This window comes from Lepidochelys kempii, chromosome 22 (assembly GCF_965140285.1).
Source record: "Lepidochelys kempii isolate rLepKem1 chromosome 22, rLepKem1.hap1, whole genome shotgun sequence".
NCBI classification, from domain to species: domain Eukaryota; kingdom Metazoa; phylum Chordata; order Testudines; family Cheloniidae; genus Lepidochelys; species Lepidochelys kempii.
This window is the reverse complement of record NC_136401.1, coordinates 10490013-10513497: the sequence shown is the minus strand read 5'-3', so window position 1 is coordinate 10513497 and position 23485 is coordinate 10490013. Positions and strand designations below refer to the sequence as shown.

At 44.0% G+C, this 23485-nt stretch overlaps 1 protein-coding gene across 10 annotated transcripts in view; it reads right to left on the bottom strand.

Annotated features, from left to right (window-relative positions):
- Positions 1 to 23485, bottom strand: part of PRDM10 (PR/SET domain 10) — a 71948-nt gene that overhangs the window by 3954 nt on the left and 44509 nt on the right. For all 10 annotated transcript variants that reach the window (XM_073320984.2, XM_073320989.2, XM_073320982.2 and 7 more), the window contains 8 exons: positions 17738 to 18085; positions 14831 to 14986; positions 12825 to 13004; positions 11532 to 11642; positions 10085 to 10285; positions 8748 to 8891; positions 3588 to 3758; positions 1652 to 1792 (listed from right to left, as the gene is read on the bottom strand). In XM_073320984.2, the coding sequence (XP_073177085.1) occupies positions 1652 to 1792; positions 3588 to 3758; positions 8748 to 8891; positions 10085 to 10285; positions 11532 to 11642; positions 12825 to 13004; positions 14831 to 14986; positions 17738 to 18085 (1452 nt within the window). The remainder of the gene's footprint in view (positions 1 to 1651; positions 1793 to 3587; positions 3759 to 8747; positions 8892 to 10084; positions 10286 to 11531; positions 11643 to 12824; positions 13005 to 14830; positions 14987 to 17737; positions 18086 to 23485) is intronic.

Genomic DNA, 23485 nt, shown 5'->3' with positions numbered 1-23485 from the left:
AGGCCGAACTCTGAATGAATGCGCGTGGAGCATGAACTCCTTTCTCATCCTCAGGTCTCTTTCGTACCAGGGCAAGGGTGGCAGAACAGTATGGGAATATCTTCCGCTGCTGCCACCCATGCTGCACCTGTTCTGTGGACAACTATAAACTTCGTTGCATGTTTACAATTAAGTCCTGCTCTACCACTGGTCACTGTAATAATAATAGGCAAAGAGTCACCCACGAAAGCTCATGCTCCAATACATCTGTTAGTCTTTAAGGTGCCACAGGACTCTTTGCCGCTTTTACAGATCCAGACTAACACGGCGACCCCTCTGATACTGTAATAACAACAGTGCTTTGACCTTCTATAGCACCTTCCACCCAAAGAGCCTCACAACCTCTTTGTGTGCTCAGTCACTACTATTAGACCCAGTTCCGAGATAGGTAAATGGAGGCAGAGATGTGATTTGCCCAACGTCACGCAGCAAGTCTGGGGCAGGGAGCCGGGATCAGAACCAGAAACAATACAAGTCTTTTAACTGCTCAGAAAAGACCAGTACTACAAACTGAACACTCTCTGGGGCAACAAGAGTTGAATTTTGAACTTTCTGATGCTTAGGAAAAGGGCTTTAATTCTTCTTCAGATAGTTTCAGTGTGTAACAGAAATAATTCATTATTGGTCTCAGAGCCTGGGAATTAACTGCCTGGGAATACCTCTGCCATTAGTCATCACTGCTTTAAAACAAGTAGCCAGAGAGTAATGTGGGGGCTGTACCTACCTTCAAGGCTGCCTCTCTACATGATCCCCTGGCTTACATAAGAGAGGGCTGCTGAGAGAGCATTTTCAGTGAAGGGCCTTGGAGTTTACCTCACTCCTGTGTCTGCCACAGCCTGATTTGATGACTGCAAGGCCTATATTTTACCTCAAGCTTTTCTGAGGGAGGGATGAAGTCAAATAGGGTTTTAGGACAGATGTCTGGGAGACTCCTGAGAATCCTTTATTGGCACCAAACCAGCATGTAAATGCTTTTGTTTAAATACTATGTTAATCTTGTACATACATGAAGAGACTTGCATTTTTAAAAAGAAACTGCCCATTTAAACAATCTAAATAAATTAATAAATCATTATCCATATCTCTCATAAGCTATCTCTGCATTTCTAAAATACCCACCACCATTGTACGTGGGCACTTTATATTTTCAAATATGCACTCTAAGTATCATTAGCCCTATTATACGGATGGGGAAACTGAGGCACAGAGAACTGGTTAATGGCAGACCAGGATTAGAACTCAGGATTTGCTAGCCTCATGCCGAGTCCATAACGTCTCTCTAAAATGCACATCTTCCCATGAGCTCCCTTGAGGATGGCCAGTATTCGTAGATCTGTGAACTTCTTTCATCCCTTTAACCATATGGAGTCATAAATATGTCCACCTAAGTGTCTTTACACCCCTACCTTCCATATGCTGCGATAAATGGGAATATCTGGGAACTATTAAATAATATCAAGGTCCTAATGCTGCAACGGTACTCTTGTGCAGTACTCTTAAGGATTTCAAGGGGAGTCCTGCGGACAGAGCATCAGCTGCACAGGGCTGTATAAAACTCCAGCTTGAGCATCCTGGCACGGAGAATGCTCTTTGCATGGAGAGCGTGGGATACCTGTGATGACGACTGCGTTGCTGGGGCTGGCTCTGTGACCTGGATATGCTGCACCTGGATGGCGTGCTGGGTGTACGTCTGGGGATCATGCAGCTGTCCAACGTCCACCGTGGAATGCTGGGACTGGTGAGGTGAGGTAGCCTGGGAAAATCAAAGCAGAGTTGTGGACTGTAAACTCTCTGGGGCAGGGACTGTGTCCACCTTTCTGTTTGCATAGTACCCAGAGCAATGGGGCCATGATCCTAATGGGGACCTCTGGGCACTGTCATAATACAAATATTAAACAATAAGCAACACTTGGACTGATCAGTAGCCTGCATTACAACAGGGTTGTTGCTAACTTGTAAACAGGGCTAAAAAATTGAGTCATAATGGAAGGTAAATGATAAATTTAGTGGCGCAAAGAGACAGTTCTCTAATTATTAAATCTATCCATTTATATGGTGCCAATTACCATAGCATCTGAGTGCCTCACGATCTTTAATGTATTTATTCTCATAACACCCCTGTGAGGTAGAGAAGTACACTGTACAGATGGGGATCCCAGGCACAGAGAGACTAAGGGCAAGTCAACATTTCAAAATTAAGTCGACCTAAGTTAGGTCGACGTACAGCCACCACAGTAATTCAATCGCTTTTGCATGTCTATGCTACGCTCCTTACGCTGGCGGTGCACGTCCTCACCAGGAGCACTTGCACAGATTTAGCTGGCAGTGTGGGCATTGTGGGACGGCTTCTGACAGGCAGCGCCAGACAGTGTAAGCAATGCAGTGTCTACACTGACACTGTGTCGATCTAACTACATCACCCTAAGTGCTAAACCTCTCATGGAGGTGGAGTTATCCATCCAGTCGGCGTAGTGGGCGAGTTACGTTGGTGGGAGCTACGTTTTAGTGTAGATGCTTACAGAGTTAGGTCGACATAAGCTGCCTTACGTCGACCTAGCTCTGTAGTGTAGACCAGGAGTAAGTGATCTGCCCAAAATTACACAGGAATCCGTGGCAGATCAGGGACTTGAACTCCCAAGTCCTAGACTAGTGCCTACTGGACCATCCTTCCTCTCTGGACCAACTACTGGACCATCCTTCCTCTCTGTAAATGTATGTGTTCATACATTCCAGAACTGCATATCCATACATTTACAGAGAGGAAGGATGGTCCAGATACAGATCTATGTTAGGGGAAAGAAAAGTGAAATTTCCAGTGTCTTACCTATTAAAGACCCTTAGAGGCACCAACTTCTACTTAATTATAGTAATTTAATTAGAGACATCACACCTTGTTAAAATCAATGCAAAGCTGCAGGTACCAGAATCTCAGCAGCTAAATCATTAAAACTTCATAAATTCATGTCAAACGGTGCCAGTATTTAGGCCACCGTTAACAAGGGGTGCAGTATTGCTAAAAATGAGCAACAAAAGGACAGGAAACAGCTCCCCATTTCAGGCTCAAATATAAGCTGTCTGACACTTTCAGATCCACCCAAGCAATCAGAGACTGAAGGATATAAAGGAGCTGATCTGGTTGTGCAAAGCTGCCTGAAGTCCATTTCCCCAGCTCCATTAATCCAGTTACCCTCTCTATTTATTTTTAAAGGGGTTACTGAATATCACAGAGGACGAACACCCTAAGAGTTAATACATGGAGAAAGCAAACACTTGTCAAGCTTTCAGATTTTGGCTCCAGGTCTCCGGGAGAAAAAAGAAGTTCAAACTGCTCCTCCCAAGTGCAGAAGTGAGTCACCCTCTGACTCACTTTGTCAATTCCCGAGGGGCAGCCCCTGGAGCAGCACCGGAAATTTAGCTTGAGCTTCAGTCTCCAGGTGAGACCTCCCCAAAACCTTCACCATCATAACATTTTGTTTAAAGTCTTCAAAACCATGGTGTCACTTAGGCTTGAGGAGAGATCTAAGATATATCCTCAGTAGATTACCTACCTGGGCCACTTGCACAACCTGCAGCTGTATGTGCTGGGGCTGCTGCAGGCCAGCTGTGGATTGTGACACAGGGATGTACTGGATTCGCTGATAATCTCCCTGTGGCGTTCGATAGTCTGTCGTCAGGGTCTGGGACAGTTCTGTCATTGCTTGCGTCAGCAGATCTGTTGTCTGAGGAAGAGAGGCACAGTGCATCGTGCAGTGTTATCTCTTGGGCTGAACACTTTGCACGTTTGTACTTAACCTAACCTAAACCACTGAAGCCTGGTCAGTAATTTAGAAGAGCTTACTGTGTATGGCGCTCCGCTTAATGAGATTCTGTCAGCAATCAGGCCAGTGGGAGAGCTCTGTTCTACACCGTGGGGGACCCATATTTTCATGCTCACTCTCTTTCCTTATCACTGGCAGGGACAAGGCATACAGGAAGGAACATCACACTCTCCCAGGTTAAGATTTACTCTCCTGTTACTCAATACAGCTGTACTCAGCTTTTAATTGCTATGGGCCACCTTCCCAAAGACTGACATTTCAGACAACCACAAAATAAACACATCTTGTGATGGGGCTGCAATGGGTGTGTCATGCTGGCGAATAATTGTGAGAGAACAGTTCATACGTTTGTAGAGTCTAAGGCCATAAGGGACCACTGGGATCATCTAGTCTGACCTCCCGTCTAACACAGGCCAGAGACCTGCCCCAGAATAATTCTTAGAGCAACTCTCTTAGAAAAACATCCACTGTTGATTTAAAAATGTCCCGTGATGGAGAATCCACCACGACCCTTGGTAAATTGTTCAAATGGTTAATTATTCTCACTATTTATGCCTTATTTCCAGTCTGAATTTGTCTAGCTTCAACCTCCAGCCACTGGATTGTGTTATGCCTTTCCCCGCTAGATTGAACAGCCCATTATTAAATATTTGTTCCCCATGCAGTTACTTACAGACTGTGATCAAGTCACCCCTTAACCTTCTCTTTGTTAAGCTAAATAGAACTCTTTGAGAGACAAGGTGGGTGAGGTAATGTCTTTTATTGGGCCAACTTCTATTGGTGAGAGAGACAAGCTTTCAAGCTTACACAGACCTGAAGAAGAGCTCTGTGTAACTCGAAAGCTTGTCTCTCTGAGCAACAGAAGTGTCCAATTAAAGATATTACCTCACTCACCTTGTCTCTCATATCTTGGGACTGACACTGCTACAACAACACTGCATACAAGCTCTTGGAGTCAATCATGATAATGCATATTTCCCATTCTCTTGGCTCTCCTCTGAGCCCTTTCCAATTTATCAACATCCTTCTTCAATTTGGGCACCAGAACCGGCCACAGGATTCCAGCAGCAGTCATACAGAGGTAAAGTAACATCTCTACTCCTACTCAAGAGTCCCCTGTTTATACATCCCAGGATTGCATTAGCTCTTTTGGCCACACCGTCACACTGGGAGCTCATTTTCAGCCAATTTATCCACTGTGACCCTCAAATCTTTTTAGAGGCACTGCTTCCCAGGACAGAGTCCCACATCCCGTTAGTATGGTCTCCAATCTATTCTTTGTTCCCAGATGTATACATTTACACTTCGCCACATTAAAACACATATTGCAGTGGTTCTCAAACTTTTGTACTGGTGACCCCTTTCACATAGAAAGCCTCTGAGTGTGACCCCTACTTATAAATTAAAAACACTTTTTATATATTTAACACCATTATAAATGCTGGAGGAAAAGCGGGGTTTGGGGTGGAGGCTGACAGCTCGTGACCCCCCCACGTAATAACCTCACGACCCCCTGAGGGACCCTGACCCCCAGTTTGAGACCCCTGACATATTGTTTGCTTGCACCCCGTTTACCAAGCATCTAGGTCACGCTGAAACATTGACCTATCCTCTTCATTATTTACCACTGCTTCAATTTTAGTGTCATCTGCAAACTTTATCAGTGATGATTTTATGTTTTCTTGCAGGTTATCGATAAAGATGTTAAATAGTGTAGGGCCAAGAACCGATCCCTGTGGGACACCACTGGAAACAGACCTGATAGATGATAATTCTTCATTTACAGTTACATGTTCAGACCTATCTGTTAGCCAGTTTTCAATTGATTTAGTGTTTGTCAATAGTCTTGCTATTTTGTACAGATGTAGTTTCATAAGATTGTCATCACATCTCTACTCCCTTTCCACCCCCAGCTCCTGGGAACAAGGGTTCCACCTCCCTTCGCCTTCCCTAGCTGTTGGAGAGCAGGGATTTAATTCTTGCCTCGCAATAGGCTGAGGGACCCAATAGTTTCCTTCTTCCCACTGCATGAAGGGAAGCAGGGGAATTCAGCAGCTTCCAAAGCGGTGGTCAATATTCCTCATGCTGCCTGGCACTGTGGAGAGTGCCTCTGTGATGGGCATTGTGCCCACTCTGCCCATTTAGATTGGCTCAGGAATCAAAGGCTGAAGCTCTACAGTAACTCCTCACTTAAAGTTGTCCTGGTTAACGTTGTTACATTGCTGATCAATTAGGGAACAATGTCGTTTAAAGTTGTACAGTGCTCCCTTATAATGTCGTTTGGCAGCTGCCTGCTTTGTCCACTGCTTGCAGGAAGAGCAGCCCGTTGCAGCGAGCTGTGGGGGCTTGGAACCAGGGTGGACCGGCAGCCCCCGTATCAGCTGCCTGCTTCCCTAAGCTCCCTATGCAGCAGGCGCCCAGCAGGCTACAATTGCCGGCAGTTCAGCTGTCCCTCCCACCACTGCCATGTGCTGCTCCTGCCCTCTGCCTTGGAGCATCTCTCCAGAACCTCCTGCTTGCTGTGTGTGTGTGTGGCCTAATGTCAGGGTGTCCCCCTCCCCCCTGCTCCTGCACCCTGTTTACTCCATCTTCCATAGAGCAGGGGGGACACACGACAGGGCTCAGGATGGAGGGAGCTTCCTGGCAGCAGCTGCTGTCTCAGCTTGCTGATTAAGGCAGTGTATTTAAGAGTTGGGTAAGCTTACTTAAAGAAGCAATTCTCTCACACACAGGGTGTGTGTCTCGGTCTCTCTCTGCCATGCTGCCTCCCCTCCCTCCATTCCTGCTGCCTTGTAGAGCGTGAGGCTACATTAACAATGAGTTAACCCTTGAGGGCTCAGCCAAGTGCTTGTTCATCATTTCGCAGTAAGGCCTTCCCTGGGAAATATCCCCCCCTCTGACTCCTCCACCTCGACCAAGCTTCACAACCATCATCGCTGTGTGCCGGTATTAAATTGTTTGTTTAAAACGTATACTGTGCGTGTGTCTACATATATATAACATAACTACAACATTAAGTGAGGAGTTACTATACACTGACTCTTGCTACCTCTGCTAGTGGGTTCCAAACTTAGTTCCATCCATTCCCAGCTACAGAACCTATGTTGGTGACCCTCAGCGCGCCGCTTAATTCAGCCTTAGCCTCACTCAGCCATGTGCCGAGAGACCCCACACGCCAACATCACACTGTTACTATCTTCATTCACAAGCCAAAAGAGATCTGGATTCGCAGCTGGGCAATGTAACCGTTCGTCTTTGGAACATTCTGAAAACCTTCCTGTTGGTGTAACTGAACTGAATGGTAAGTGCCATCCTTATGATCTACAGGACTGCGAAGCAAGAGAGGGTCCTAGGCAGCAAGAGATGAGCTTATTCCCCATCTGTTCCAGCTGCTGAAGAAGCAGATAAGGCAGCTTTATGAGTCACAGATCTTGCATGAGATTCATATTTCCCTAAAGAGCAGGATGCAAAGTGGCTGTTTGTTTTTCTCTGCTTGCACCAGCCCTGTCAACCAGAAAATGATTTCTACAATAGTATTTTAAGGTTACACAAAAATAAAGAGGAAGTTCTGCTCCTTGCAATTGTAGCATTTTTATTCAAGTATTGGAGCAAATGCGTGCATCAAAAGCCCGATCGAGAAAGTCCTATTCCAGCATAAGGGCACTTAAAGTGGCAGTTAGGCACATAAATGCACAATTTACACATCTTAATGCAGATTTAAGTGCCCAGATACTAGAATGTGATATTGTAATGAAGCTGAAACCTGCTCTTTGCTCTGTGTTTATACAGCCATTAAGCACAACAGGCCCAGATCCTGTTTGGTATTCTTAGGTGTCATCATAATAGAATGAACAAATAATAAATATATAAACAAAAAATTGTATCCACAAGCTCTGAATTATTCTTTATAGAAGCAGAAATGTTGTCCTTCCAGGAGCCTGGTCTGTGTTTCCAGGTTGACTCATCATTTCTGCAAATATATTTCAGCTATCCTACCTACCTAAGTGAAGCAGTGCTGCTCTGTGCTATTGTATTTACTAAACATGAAGAAACAATTAACACTGGGCTCATCTGATGTATCAAGCCAGAAGCATCAGGAACATTTTCTGTTAGTACAGGGCCGAGCACAATAGGGTTCTGGCCACTGGTGCTATGGTAATATAAATAATAATAGTAATTAGGGACGAGTTTGCCCTCTCTCAAGCACACACTGGTCACTGTTATTTACAGTTTCAGTGAACAGTCTTGAAATAAAGTTTAAAGTGTGGATGACATTTTTTTTAAATTTTGCAGGAGGTTGGTCCTTTGCCATTCAGGGGAGACCAGAACAATTTTCTGGTCTCTGCCATTCGCTGACTTGGCAGCTGGGAGTGTTGTGAAGGCAGCACGCTTCACCAGTGGTGATGGAGGGAGCTGAGATCACTCAAATAATACCCCACCCAAATGATTAAGGGGTGGCTTTGATTAGCTCTAAAGGGAGTATAATCCAGTCCTCGGCCATTAGGATGGAACAGAAGATTTTCCAAAGCGCTAAAGTGATTTAGGAGCACAAGTTCCATCGACTATCACTGAAACTTGTGCCCTAAATCACTCAGGTGTTTTTGAAAATACCATCTGGAGTCCATAACATATGAATAGTGAGGACAGGAGAGGGTGGGGTAAGGCTAGTGGGCAAATCTTTAGATCTTTAAACAGGGAAATACAGACCCTCTAGAGGAACAACAGTAAATTGCATAGATTCATATACAGAAGTGATCTATGGGAATGTCTCAACATAAGCCTTGTAATACCAAAGCGATGGGAGCCAAGCAAATGCTAATAATCATTACAATCTAGGATATCTGACTGTTTCACTCAGATGGCCTGATTTACCATCCTTTGCATTCTTACCACAACAGTCTCTCCAGTAGTGCTGTCAGTGGTTAAAACGGCAGGGGTGGAACTGATGACGGCTGCTGCCAAGGGCGTGTGTATCGTGTTAGGGAGCTGAGCAAACTCAGGGTGCTTCTTGCGAATGTGTTGTACCATCTTGGTCTGTGGAGGGGTGCAGAGAAGAGGGTTAGGGAGATGGCCAGCGAGATTCCTCAGACCATGCGATGCTCCGGTCACCAGTGAGAAAACACAAAGACCATGGAGTTCATATGAATTAGACTTGCCTGATGATGAGCTTTTGCCTCTCAAACTCCATGGCCCCATGGACCAATCTCCCCCACACCATCAAATGTTTTGAGTACTTGTTCAGAAGAGAGCAGAAAGTCTCTTCTGTCTCTGACTCCTTCCTTCCTCTCTGTACTATCCATCTCATAAAAAAAGACCCATCAAAAAAAACCTAAGGGGACAGTTTTGAAAAACCCACAAACAACGTTCGCAAAAGTGGCCCTGATTCTGGGTGCCTCAGAGTTTGGGTGTCCAACCTGGGACACGCTGTGCCTGATTTTGACAGGCGCTGAGCACCTGCAACTACCGTTGTCTTCAAGTGGAGCTGTGAATGCTCAGCACCTCTGAAAGTCAGGCCCAAGATGTCGCAAGTGACCATCCCAAAATGGAGGTGTGCAAAATGAGAGGCCACTTTGGAAAACCTGGCTGCCAGTGTTTAAAAAGCAGGAAATACTGTGAGCGAAAGCTCTGCGTGTACCATGCAAGGCCCACTCCTAGAAAACCAGGAATTCATCAAGACTCAACCCTGGAAAAGGAAAAAAAAACACTCTTTTAAACTCATGTACCCAGGAGGGGCGTAAGTATTATCTCCTTTGGCTAAGGGATGTTTTTCCGGAATATGGTAGGGTCTGAATGTAAAGTGCTATAGCTATCTGGAATAACACTCTGTGTAAACAATTTTATTCGGTAATAGAAGTGTCTACATGGGAAGGTATTCTGTCAGAGCTTATTCCACAATAGCTATTCTGGTCAATTTCCACATATAGAGAAGCCCTGACACCCAGGCAGATAAAGCAATTTATCCAACATCACACAGCAAATCAATGGCAGAGCTTGGAATAGAATCTAGGAATCCTGACAACCAGTTCCCTAATCTAACCACTAAACACCTCCTTTCTTTGTAAATCAAATAAACTGTGTTCACATTGTTAGCACCCAGTCAGCTTGAAATCAGTTGTCTGATTCATGATGAAAAGGCTGAACCCCTGGATTGACCAATGCAAGATCTGTGGCGGAACAAGGCCCCAAGGGCGGGGCTCTGTTCTGAGGCAAGGAGACACTCACAGTACCTTACTGCTGTACTGTTTGGAACAGTGAGGACAACAGACTGGTGGAGTGGCTACAGTGCCCGTGAGCTGGGTGTGAGTACTCAGCATGGGGTCTGGCTCTCCCGGTCCTGCTGGGCGCAGTTTCCGGATACTCGGAGGTAGCTCAGCACCGGGATGGTTCTTCAGAATATGGGCTTTGCGTTTGCTGGCACTCTTGTACACCTGTGGGTCAAAAATTTTGAACGGGAGCAGCATAACACCAACGGCAGTGCCCAAAACAGATAGAGTGTGTGTGTCTCCATCCAGAAAATTCACACACCTCTTTTAACAGGGATTTGCATAACAATTTTATATAATAGTTCTTTCTCTCTGTCTCACACACACACGCATCACTTTACCAGCCGGTGAGAGAAGTATCTCCAGGATGGAGTGTAATAACTGCTTGACACTGCACAGAAACCCAGCGCTACACAACTACTTAGGTCAGGAATTGAGAAGGAAAACCCTATTCCACTGACAATGGGAGGCAGAATGTAATCACCTGAACTGGAATTTGCCTAGGCTACTAGGATTAACATCTCCACTCTTGCTCAAGCATCACTGGGTCTTTAATAACTACAAGAGATCAGCAAGTCTGCTTTAAGTCTAGTTTCTTTAGACACATCTTAGGAGCTCCAGATAGAGAAAAACAGCAAAGTAACCCTGTATACTAATGTTAAAAGAAGAAGCAAGCTAAACAAAACTAAAGAAACCATCAGCAAGGAGCGGGATGCTCTTCTCAACCACAGATAGGAGGCATCAGTGAACCACATTATGAAGGCAACTTTTCCAGAATAAATAAAAGTCTGTGTCAGGGAGAGAGGCCAATGAGCAGGTCCTACTCAGGGAAAGCAGAGGCACCAAAGGCAAAGGAGAAGAAGCTGCAGGCTACAGAACACTGGGAATCACTGGAATGTGGCTGAGAAGTGGATAGCTCACAATAAAAGGCCAAATCCTTCAAGATAAATAGGTGCCTAACTCCTTTTTACAAGTGCTGAGCACCCACAGCTCCCGCTGAAGTCAAAAGCAACGGCGGGTTCATGGCACCCCTGAAAACCAGACCTTTCGCCACATGGGCTCCGACAGTGCAAGGAGCTCGTGGTGTGTGAAAAATAGCTGAGCCTACAGACGCTACGAAGTGTGCAACCCCCTAATTGGACTGGCAATCTTCAACACCGAGATCAGACACGGAGTCCTTAGAACAAGCTCCAAAACAAAGTGGAGAAAAACAGAACTGAAATGTCTGGTTTGCATTTAGTTGCCTTAGCTTCAATGCATTTCTGCATGGACAGAGCTGGTACGAATGCCGTTGGCCAGCTCAGCCAGGTATTATCTCAAGAAAATCACAAGTCCTGCTACATGTTCATACACACAAATTGGTTGCAAGAAGGTAGAGGGTTGTGCTCTCATTGGTGACTTCCTCACATACCTTATCACAGTACTGGCAGAAGTAATCTCTGTTGGGTTTGATGATGGGCAATGTTAGCTCTGGCACCTCCTCTATTTTCATGTCTGGATGTCTCTTGGATAAATGATTCACCTGAGAGAAAGAAGCAAATGAGAAGAAGAAAATATGTTACAGCTGGAAGCTAAACAATGGACTCTTCTCTTGGTCACGGGGAGTATGGATTCCCCAGCGCACTGCCCCACCAAAACATTGCTAACCAGCCACGCCATGCCCACCTGAGGGCACTGGGCTTCACGTCCATTTGTGGTCAGTTGCTGAAGGTGAACCTAGTCACCCTGCATCCCACTTCCAGTTTGTTGAGCTGAAAGACTTGCTGTTGGAAAAAACAAAAATGTACTCACATGAATTTCCTTTGGTGAACGCTCCTGATACACGCTAATTTAATTTTGTTTGAGCCAGTGCCATGGAAAATCCAGGGGGGTGGGAGGTGTCTGATTCAGACTGATTTTTCGCATTGCTCCAGAATTTGCTGGCTCCAGACAGCAGTACAGTTTGTGTGTGTAACAAGGTTCCCAATGAGCATCCTTCCCCACTAATCTCACAGGGACGGTTTCCCAAAGAGGCATTTTATTTCTTGTGGGGGCAGATACTAGAATGTGCATGCCTGATCCACATAAGAGGAGAAGAGGGTCAAACTCTCCAGGGCTGGGAGAAAGGTTTTATCACCAGAAGCCCCCTGGCTATGTAACTCTTTATTAGCAGAGATCGCAACCACCCTGAGCCAATGTGGCGTACAATACAGATGTGTTTGCACAAGCTTTCCCTCAGTGACAAAGGCTGGTGAGGTCCCACACAGGAAGGAGAAAAAAAAGAGAAAAGAGAGAGAAATAGTAATGGGGACAGAGGAACAAAACAAACTTCCTAGTAAATAATAAAGGAACATCTGGAAACTGAGCGGTGGAGCCTCCCTGTCCCATCTGGACCATGCAATTGTATTACTGATCTCAAACTTGGTGCCCAGACAGCACGATGATGGATGTATTTATTATACATCACAATGCTTATACACCATGGGGACAGGCCAAGAAAAAAAAAAAAAACCAGAAAAAAGGAAAGAAACAAAAAGAGGACCCTTTGGAAGAACTACAATTCCTGCAGTTCTTTCTCAACATTCCTCTGTTCTAATCACCTGAAATTTGCAGGCATTTGTTTCTTATTCACTAAAGCTAAATACGAAAGCTATCTTATGTCGTAAATCATGCCTAATCGACAAAAGTTCACTGGCAGAGATCTCAAGAGCATCAGGACACTAACCAACATGCCTCTCCTCCGGAAGCCCATCATACACAGTCGGCACTTGAACATGAAGCTCTCGTAGTCGGTGGAAGCTATCCGAGGCTTGAAGGTTTTGGAGCGGCTGATTCGATCAGCTTTCTTTGCTTCTCTTTCTGGATTATGCATCCTTTGCATGTGCTCTCGGAGCTTGTCTTTCCTCTGTTTAGGACAACAGTCAGAGAGGAAGAAAAATCAATTTTACAGCATTTGTTTGTTAAAGGGGTGGACAAAATGCATACCACAGAGAGGTCCATTCTTGGAACTGTCATCTCCAATAATGGAGCAGGCAGCTAAGATATGGATGGAGCATGGCATGCTGGGAACTTTTGCTTCTGTGGGCTGCACTTCATTATTAAAGAAGCTGACTGGAGAACTGGATCAATAAGAAGCTATAGAACCTTTCATTTCTAAGTTTATGGTTGGCAGGCAGTGAAAGCTGTTACCTGGCTAACGCTAATTCACTGGTCTCTGGGAGATGAGCTGGTGGGTCTCAGTCCAGTTCCCAGTGGCAAAGGGTTCCCATGACTACAGGTTGGCACGAAATGTAACCCTTGATGGCAGAGCCCAACTGCTGACTAAGCTGTAGAGGCCAAGTTCCCTCCTCCCCCACTAGAAATAGTTCCTCAAAGGCAGAGACAAGGCTTGTACCTCCATTGGCTATATCTGGGTAGAGGTCTCAGGGCTGAATTATGGGACTTTTCACAAACACATACAAAACATAAGGGGAAAATACAGAGGGCAGCTGCAGTTTGCTCTGTTCAATGCAAAGATGCACATGTATCCATTTCTAGTTATCTTCCTGACTTCAGTGGGAGTCCTACTTAAAAATGATCTCACTAGGTGGCCCACTGTTGTTGTACATTTTTTCTACCCAACCCTTTCCATTTATGCACCTCTGTCCTGCACTCTGCATAATGGTAACAATAGCTACTAGGGCTGATGTTATCCATGCTGTGAAAGGCTTTATAATAATAACAATGTTGTAATATTTTGCACTTTTGCAGCAGCTGTCATCTCAAAATGCTTTACAGGCATTGTTATCCTTCTGAGGTATCATAGGCGCTATACTATTACACCCATTTTACAGATGGGGAAACTGAGGCCTAGAGAGATTAAAGTGACCTCCCCAAAGCCACACAATAAACCAAGATCACAGCTGGTAATGGAAGCCTGGAGTCTCGACTCCTGGGCACAGCCCATTACACAATACTTCCTCTCATTAAGAGCATTTCCGTCACTTTTCCTCTAAAATAACCCTTTCCCTAGGCAGCATGAATGCCATTGTTTTATTTGTCCTTCTAGTTTGATCACATTTTGCTACACTTCTTAACTTTTCAGAGGCTGAAGCAACTTACAGTTTTATGCAGTGGTGACCAAACTCACAACATTATTGTACTTTGGATCTTACCAGAAAACTCTCACATGTGTTTATTAGATTTCTGCTCCCCTTTGGTCCAGTTCAGTTTCATGCTGTCCCTTTAAAAATCTCTACACCAGTTTAATTCCATCTGTTCTACACTTAGAGTTCTAATTTTAAGATCAGATGTCCATTGCCACTTATTATAACTTATTTCTCGTGGCTTGTGTGGAATATTAGTCCATTGGCGGAAATGGATTTCCAATAAAAAAGATTTCCGAAACCAAGTAATGGGAAGCACAATGTTGGGGGCACTTTGCACTAACGCTGTGCAACAAAGTGACTCTACAAGTGGATGGAAGGGAGGGTGGACCTGCCCCTTGGTGTTAACGAGCTGATCACAAGCAAGAGCTCAATAGTTGGCTCAGGCCAGAGAGAGTAATTCAAAAATGTATGCCGCAGCACGCACACTGCATAGATTGGCGCATGCAATCTGCGCGCAAACCTAGCATGCCTACAGGTGCTGGTTGCTTCCGTTTCTGGGAAGGCAGCCTTGCTGGCAAAGGAGGGAGAGAGGAAGCTGCCCCGGCATCGCTCTGGGAACACCACAGCCTCGGAGAGGCCTTACCTTGAACTGCTTGCCACAGGTGGAGCACAGGAAGTCCTTGCGGTCCGAGTGCCGTAACATGTGGAGCCGCAGCTTGTCGGGACGGCAGAACGCCTTGTCGCATTCCGTGCACTGGTAAATCTTCTCCGAATGGAAGCTGCGCACGTGCTTCTTCACCTGGCAGCGAAGACCACAGAGAAAACTCAGGGCACTCCCGATGGGGAGCAAACAGGCCACCGAACCGTCGCAGCAGCTCTTAGCAACACTAGGGGGAGACTTGGTTGCTGCTGAAGCTCTGTTCTTTGGATAGAATCCATCAGCACAAGAAACTGAACAGCCTTGAATAACAGTTTCCAAGACAACATTAGACAAAGCAGTTCCCTAGAGGTGCTTTGGAATCCTACTCTCTTGCACACCTGGGAGATGTGGAGATGGGCCAAAAGAGTTTTTCAGAGTTCTCTAGTCTGTCCCAGGGAACCTCAATTCTTCAGTGGTTTACCAGAATACCTGGGGTCCTGATAATAGCTTAACAGATGCTAACAGCATAATGAATGAATCCTCATAATCTTTGTTACAGATCTGCATGGACACTCTGATCTCCCGAGGAATGATTCTCGAAGGCACCTGCAACTGCATGACTGGGTATTTTAAAGACGATAAAAAAGGATGGCTGACGTAGTGGCAACTTTTACCAGACCAACATCTTCGAGTTACACAGTCAGCTGATGCTCATTCCCTCTATTTCTTTCATTTGAAGGAAATCTGAGAACACAGATTAATTCCTTTTGATCAGAAAGAATTAGGTGGCGGTTACAGTACGCATGGGACGTAGGGAGCAATTCATTTTAAACACCTTCCGGCGTGCAGTTTCCTTTGTATGTTTTAGGAATGTCCTTTGCCTGGTCAGGTGCACAGCAAGATCTGTAATAAAACAGCTAGTAAGGCTTGGAATTCCAAATCCCAGCATGAAGAGAACAGGACCTTTGATGCAATCCTTATTTTCCTCCTGCACCATGGAGCCACTTGGTCTCTATATCTGCTCCAACAATAATTACTCAGGGACGTAGACCATGATTTCTGATTATTAATTCCCAGAGTGACTGGACTTAATTATTCATACAACAGTATATGAAAAAGTGGAAAGAATTTGGTAACCTTTCTCTTACTAGATCAGTTTAACTGGAAAATTGATGGGGGAGATGGTCATAGCTTAGGTAACCAGCTTGTTATTTTCTTTCTGCTCCATGTTAATAGAGGCTGGATTATTTTGGGGATGGAGGGTTGTATTAATAACCCCCCCACACCATCTTTTCTTCTTTGAACTTTTGGATAATGCCTATCAGTTCCTGGATTTATCACTTGACTTGAAACTGGATTTCCGTGTTTAGTCTCAGGTCACGGTACCTTTGTGAGATATATGTCATCTTCTTTATTCATGTTAAGCGTAATGAATGTACGTAGGGTAGGTTTACGTTTTTCTCACCAAGCAAGAAAACAGTACTCTAAAATGTCTATCATGTCTTTCATCTTGAAGGACTCCACAAATTGCACAAAGGGGTTACATCACCCACCACTCAAATGCAGCTACTTCTTGCATGGAACATGGAATTGAAGAGGAATATACTCAACTGAACCTACAGGAGGAAGTTAGGGAAGCAGAACATACTGAAATGCTCTGGAATTACTGCCCTGGACTCAACAGCATTACTCTTGCAAAAAAGGCAATGGGATTTTAAACATATAATGCATTTTAATATACAAGTTCAGCAGTTAGGGACTGTCATAAATATAAAGGGAAGGGTAAACACCTTTAAAATCCCTCCTGGCCAGAGAAAAAACCCTTTCACCTGTAAAGGGTTAAGAAGCTAGGATAACCTCGCTGGCACCTGACCACAATGACCAATGAGGAGACAAGATACTTTCAAAGCTGGAGGGGGGGGAGAAACAAAGGTGTCTGGGTCTGTCTGGGGGATGCTTTTTGCCGGGGACAGAACAGGAATGGAGTCATAGAATTTAGTAAGTAATCTAGCTAGATATGTGTTAGATTATGATTTTTTTAAATGGCTGAGAAAATAAGATATGCTGAATGGAATGGATATTCCTGTTTTTGTGTCTTTTTGTAACTTAAGGTTTTGCCTAGAGGGATTCTCTATGTTTTGAATCTAATTACCCTGTAAGCTATTTACCATCCTGATTTTACAGAGGTGATTCTGTTTACTTTTCTTCTATTAAAATTCTTCTTTTAAGAAACTGAATGCTTTTTCATCGTTCTTAAGATCCAAGGGTTTGGGTCTGTGTTCACCGATGCAAATTGGTGAGGATTTTTATCAAACCTTCCCCAGAAAAAGGTGGGTAAGGTTTGGGAGGATTTTGGGGGGAAAGACGTTTCCAAACGAACTCTTTCCCAGTAACTGGTGTTAGACGTTTGGTGGTGGCAGCGAAAGTCCAAGGGAAAAGGGCAAAATAGTTTGTACCTTGGGGAAGTTTTAATCTAAGCTGGTAAAAGTAAGCTTAGGAGGTTTTCATGCAGGTCCCCACATCTGTACCCTAGCGTTCAGAGTGGGGAAGGAACCTTGACAGGGACAAGTGTACATTCTGATGTCTACTGCATCCAGCAAGACGGAAAAACCTGTTGTGCCATGCCTCTCAAACAACCATGTGCGATCAAGAATTCTGCTTCACGTTGTCCAAAAGACTGCACCAACACCACTACACTACTGGGTCACTACTGACTGAGAGGGAAAAGTGCCATCTACAAAATGAACGTTACCACTTCCTGTCAGTTTTCCCATCCACAAACTGATCCTGCTTAGCTTGTAAGAGCATACAGACTTACAGCATAAGCTGGCCTGAATGGAATCAGTACTGAGAAGCATTACACGTGCCCAAGGTCTGGAAGCCATTGCTTGTGGTCAGCATGGCACTCACCTGGATAAAATCGGGAAAGCGCTTTTTACAGGTAGGGCAGGTGAAATAGCCATCATTGACATGGATTGCCACGTGATCTTTAAGCAGGTCCAAGCGGTCAAAAGATTCAGGACAGAAAATACAGGAATATGTTTTCTGGTCCAAGTGGAACTTCATGTGACTCTCCAGAGCGCTGCTGTTGATAAAACCCTTATTGCAAATGTCGCAGGTCAGAGGGCAGTTCCCCTCCCGCCCATGAAATCGCAGGTGCTGATCCAGCTTGTCCTTCTCCCGGAACGCCTTCCCACACTGCAGGCATTTGAAGGGACGGAAGGACTTTCGGATGAATAGATGCTGAAGAGCTGCATTCTGAAAGACACACCCAAGAAAGAACATCAGTGTTTATTATCACATACAGACTTTACATACAAGTATTGTCAAATTTAAGTGAGCCAAGATATTGAGCAGTTAAATCTCAAAAGACCCCTTTTGAGGTAGAAATGTATTATCTCCATTCTACAGATGGAGAAACTGAGGCAGAGAGTGATTCCGAGACTTGCCTAAGGTCACACAGTGAGACAGTAGCAGAGCCAGGAACAGAACTCAGGAGTCCTGAGTCCCCATGCCCTGCTCTAAACACATTTTGATACACAATTTTTCTGTAACATAAACTCACTCTTTCCTCTCCAGGGTGGACTTGAGCCTGAGAGGTGTTGGGAACCTGCAACTGATCTCTCAGGACGAGGCTCTGTGTATTTATATTTGTAGATGAGCCACCACATCGAGGCATCTCCCAATTACTCATACGCATTGTCTGTTAGCAGAGCCTCTGGGAATCTGCAGCCTTTTGGGGGGGTCAGTTTCTGCACCACGGAGCATCAGAGAGATCTGCAGCAGTGGTTTAGCATGGCCCCAAACTAATAATGCTGGATCAAGTGGATCTCTGTGCTAACCTAAACCTTCTCAGTATTATTAAAAAAGAGGAATGGGAATTTCAAAAACATTATAGCAGGGCCAGATAGGCAGCTTCAAGAGCAACACGTAATATCTTGTGAGGAACCCACACAATTATACCCTTAAACGCACACTGTGTGTGTGTGTTTGTGAGTGAAGTAGAGACGTAAACACACTCACAGAGAAACACATACAGAGTTCTGGTAAGAGCTTTGGTAGAATTTTGTGGGCCAATCAAAGGTATTTGATTATATCTAATCAAGCATTAATTGAATTTTTATTCATTACAATGTTTAGACATTAAACTCTATTAAATGCATATTTTAAATTAACTTTCTAATGTATCTCCTGCTATTGTTCTTCCTTCTCTTTCCCTTTTCCTTCATTCCATTTTTCTTTCTTTCATTCTCTCTTTCTATCGTATATCTTTTCTTCTCTCTCTCTCTTGTCCCCTCTTTCAGTGTCTGTTTTCCTTTGATCTAGTTTTCCTATAACATTTAACAACTGCTGTTTCTTTCCTTCTCCTGCCTGCTAGATTAGACAAATCCAGCGAAGCCCTGCTCAGCTCCTGATCTCTGCTCTGGCTGCTGTAGGAGCAGTCACAGCTGGACTTGCAAACTGTGGAAATAGTTGGTTGCCCAGTGGGCCTGCACTTCAGTAGTGGCCAGGAACTTTTTATGCTGGCTGGCAGTGCATATGGGAGCAGACTACACTGACAAATATGAAATCTCATATTACATTGCAGAAGACTGAAATGGCCTGGGGATTCTGCCATTTCTCTCGCGGTGCTATTGACATCTAAGGAATTTTTACACTCCTTCAAGACAGGATCTCCCGTCCAGTGTTTACTGTTGTCTCCTTTTCACTCAGCTTCTCCAATTTTTTTTTTAATCCACATCCATGCTAGCCAGGGAAACAAGGCTAGAATGCTGCTAGTTACTATGTTTGAACATGCTTGTTGTTATTAGCATACTTTAGAGTAAACAGAGTCTTAAAGACCAAATTCCCTGGTTAAAACCATCTCCACTCTCCTTTCTTTATGGGACTTCTTGGCTGGCATGCGCTGCTACTCTTGAGTCACTGTCAAAAGCAGATACTGATGAAGCAGGGTTCAAAGCTGCTTTGTCAGAATTAGAAGACACCTCAGCAGTTATTCTGGAGTACTGGGCTACAGACACATGAAGAGAATCTGAATGGTTCTCTCCACTGTCTAAACTGTAAAAGGAGGAAACCATGCACTCTTTCCAGTAAAAGAGAAACATAAGAGCAATTGTTTATAGAAAACTAAAAAACACTATATATATATATACACACACACACACACACACACTTCCCTTTTCACAGGTAATCTCAGACACCATCCCATGGCATAAGGAAAATTTCTAGTCACAATCAGATGATTTGGAATGTTCAGTGACACCAGTGATTAATTTAGCTGAAATCCCAAGTGCCTTATAATGGACTTCACTGGAGTTGGGAGTCACTCTTATATTGGAGGCATGTTGCTCTGTTACTGAGTCAAATTTTGGAGTGGTTGGTCTTTATTTTAAGACACAATAATATCTCAAATTCCTATAGCACTTTTCATTGACATATGGGGCTGGAAGGGACCTCAAGAAGTCATCAAGTCCAGCCCCCTACACTGAGGCAGGACCAAGTAAACCTAGACCATCTCTGACAGCTGTTTGTCCAAACTGTCCTTAAAATCCTCCAGTGATAGGGATTCCACAACCTCCTTTGGAAGCCTATTCCAGAGCTTAACTACCCTTGTAGTTTGAAAGTTTTTCCTAATATCTAACCTAAATCTTCCTCGCTGCAGATTAAGCCCATTACCTCTTGTCCTACCTTCAGTGGGCATGGAGAACAAGTGATCACCGTTCTCTTTATAACAGCCCTTAACATATTTGAAGACTGTTACGAGGTCCCCCCTCAGTCTTCTTTTCTCAAGACTAAATATGCCCCTTTTTTTTAACTTTCCTCAGAGGTCAGGTTTTCTAAACCTTTTATCATTTTTGTTGCTCTCCTCTGGACTCTCTCCAATTTGTCCACATCTGTCCTAGTGTTGCACCCAGAGCTGGACACAATACTCCCAGGGGAGGCCTCACCAGCGCTGAGTACAACATGACAATTACCTTCAGTGCCTTACATGCAACACTCATAAAAAACACACCCCAGAATGATAATAGCCTTTTTTGCAACTGCATCACATTGTTAATTCATATTCAATTTGTGATCCACTATAACCCCCAGATGTAGCAGTTCAACCACCTAGCCAGTTTCCCCCCATTTTGTCATTATGCATTTGATTTTTCCTTTCTAAGTGAAATACTTTGCACCTGTTTTTACTGAATTTCATCTTGTTGATCAATTCTGCGATTTGTCAAGGTCATTTTGAATTCTGATCCTGTCCTCCAAAGTGCTTGTAACCCCTCCCAGCTTGGTGTCATCTGCAAATTTTATAAGACACTCTCAACTCCTTTATCCAAGTCATTCCTGAAAATATTAAACAGTACCAGACCCAGGACTGACCTCTGAGGGACCAAATTGGACACACCCTCTCAGTTTGTCAGTGAACCGTTGATAACTACTCTTTGAGTATGATCTTTCAACCACTTGTGCACCCACCTTCTAGTAATTTCATATAGACCACATTTCCCTAGTTTGCTTATGAGAACATTCTGTGCAACTGTGTCAAAAGCCTTACTAAAATCAAGATATATCACTGCTTCCACTTGGCCAGTAACCCTGTCAAAGAAGGAACTTAGGTTGGTTTGGAATTTGTTCTTGACAAATCCATGCCGGCTCTTCCTTATAATCCTCTTAACTTCCAGGTGGTTAGACACTGATCGTTTACTAATTTGTTCCAGTATCTTTCTAGGTATCAAAGTTAGGCTGACTGGTCTGTAATTCCCCGGGTCCTCTTTGTTCCCCTTTTTAGCCAAGGATCTCAAGGCACTTTGCAAATATGAGAAATTACACCTCACAGTGTCCCTGGGAGGTGTTGTTATCTCCCCTTTACAGATGGAGGAACTGAGGGAAAGGAAAGTGAGGTGATTTGCCCAAAGTCACACAGAGGCAGAAACAGAACCCAGAAGTGCTGACTCACCGTCCCCACTTCTAACAACTAAAACCATTTCTCGTAAGAAACACTGGGCCAAATTCAGTCCTAGAGTAAGCCGGTGTAACTCCCTATGTGCACTTACACAGTGATTCAATTTGTCCCATAATCTTGGGTTTACATGTTTCTATTGTTTGTATAACAATTTACTTGTGCTTTGAAATAAAAAATGCATCATTTTCTGCTAGTTACAGGGATTTACCAGGAAGTCAAACAGTCTAGACAGATGGAATTCAAATTTCTATCTCCTCCAATACTGTTTCTTAATGTATTTAACCCAAATACTTTATCAGAATGGCAAAACAGAGGCCTGATCCTCATCCAGAATAAACTGCCAAAGCTCCATTGATGTCAAAGACGCTATGCTCATTACCCCAGAGGAGGCTCTATAAACAGGCTTTTGCGTACTTTTATACTCTCCTCCGTTTATCTCTTAGAAGTTTAAAAATCGTATTTCTTTTCTTATCACTTCTGTCCTTTGCCTTTTTCACCTCTAAGTGTAATGAACTGCAGAATTTGAAACAATGAAGTCACACTCTACATGGTCGTATGCAAGTGTTACAAAAGATCTACCCTCCGTCAAAGAAAACCATAGACAGCTACAAGGTGGGGGAAGTAACGTATTTTGTTGGATTTTATTTTATAGATAGCTACATCATTCCGATTCCTCACCCACTGCCAATGAGGCTCTTCCTTGATGGGGTAATATGTAAGATGTGACTGAGAACTGAAATGAACAAAGTCTTTTAGAAAAGCAGTCAGGCTTGGCTTTAATTTCAGAGCAAAATTCCACTCTCAGAGCAGCCCACTGCATCTTGATTCAGATTTTGCTGCCCTTATATTCATGAATGTCCTAGCAGAGGTGATCAATGTGGGCCAATAATGATGTAAACACCTGTTCACTGGGAACTGGACTGAGACCCATTTCATGCAGGCCAAAAAACATGTATACGATGGCAACAAGTCCCTTCTCCAGTTTCTTCTGATCAGGTTTGATGACCAAGAAGGTCATCAAATTTGGAACAGATGACCAAGAAGGGGGAAAGGTTCTGATTCCCAGCTACCAATTCCATGATCCATCCCGTTTCCTTTTCGTATGGTTTAATGGAGCTGGGTGTAAGCCAGTCTTTAATTATTAGAAATCAGGATGAGACCTAATGTGGGGGGAGCAGATTGCCGCACATCTGTGGGATTTTTACACCTTCTTCTGGTACTCATATTGTATTTGAGACAGAATATTGGACTATCTGGACCCTGGGACTGATCCTGCATGGCACTTCCTGTATACTACTCTGTATGTACAATTACATCATGACGATGCCAGATCTGCTCTGGAGATAGTTTGTTAATTAAAGAACTATTGTCAACTAGTTATAAACCCACACTTTAGATTTTGAAAAAGGTAAGGGGATTTACAAAACCTATTATCAGTACCTATGTTTCTCTAGTTGGTGGTGGTGGTTTTGTGGTTCGTTGGGGGCGGAGAGGGGACTGCTTGTTTGTTTTCCATTTAGTTTTGGATTTAAAGGTTCCCCTTTCACTATGTTATAGACACAAACACTGCCCTAAGGTGCTAGTGCCATGAGAACCAGAAAGTGAAACTGACTGGGAACCTAAGTGATATTGACCAGACTGGGAAGGTAAGTGATATTGACCAGATATTGACCAGATATTGACCAGACTAGTCTCAGCCAAAA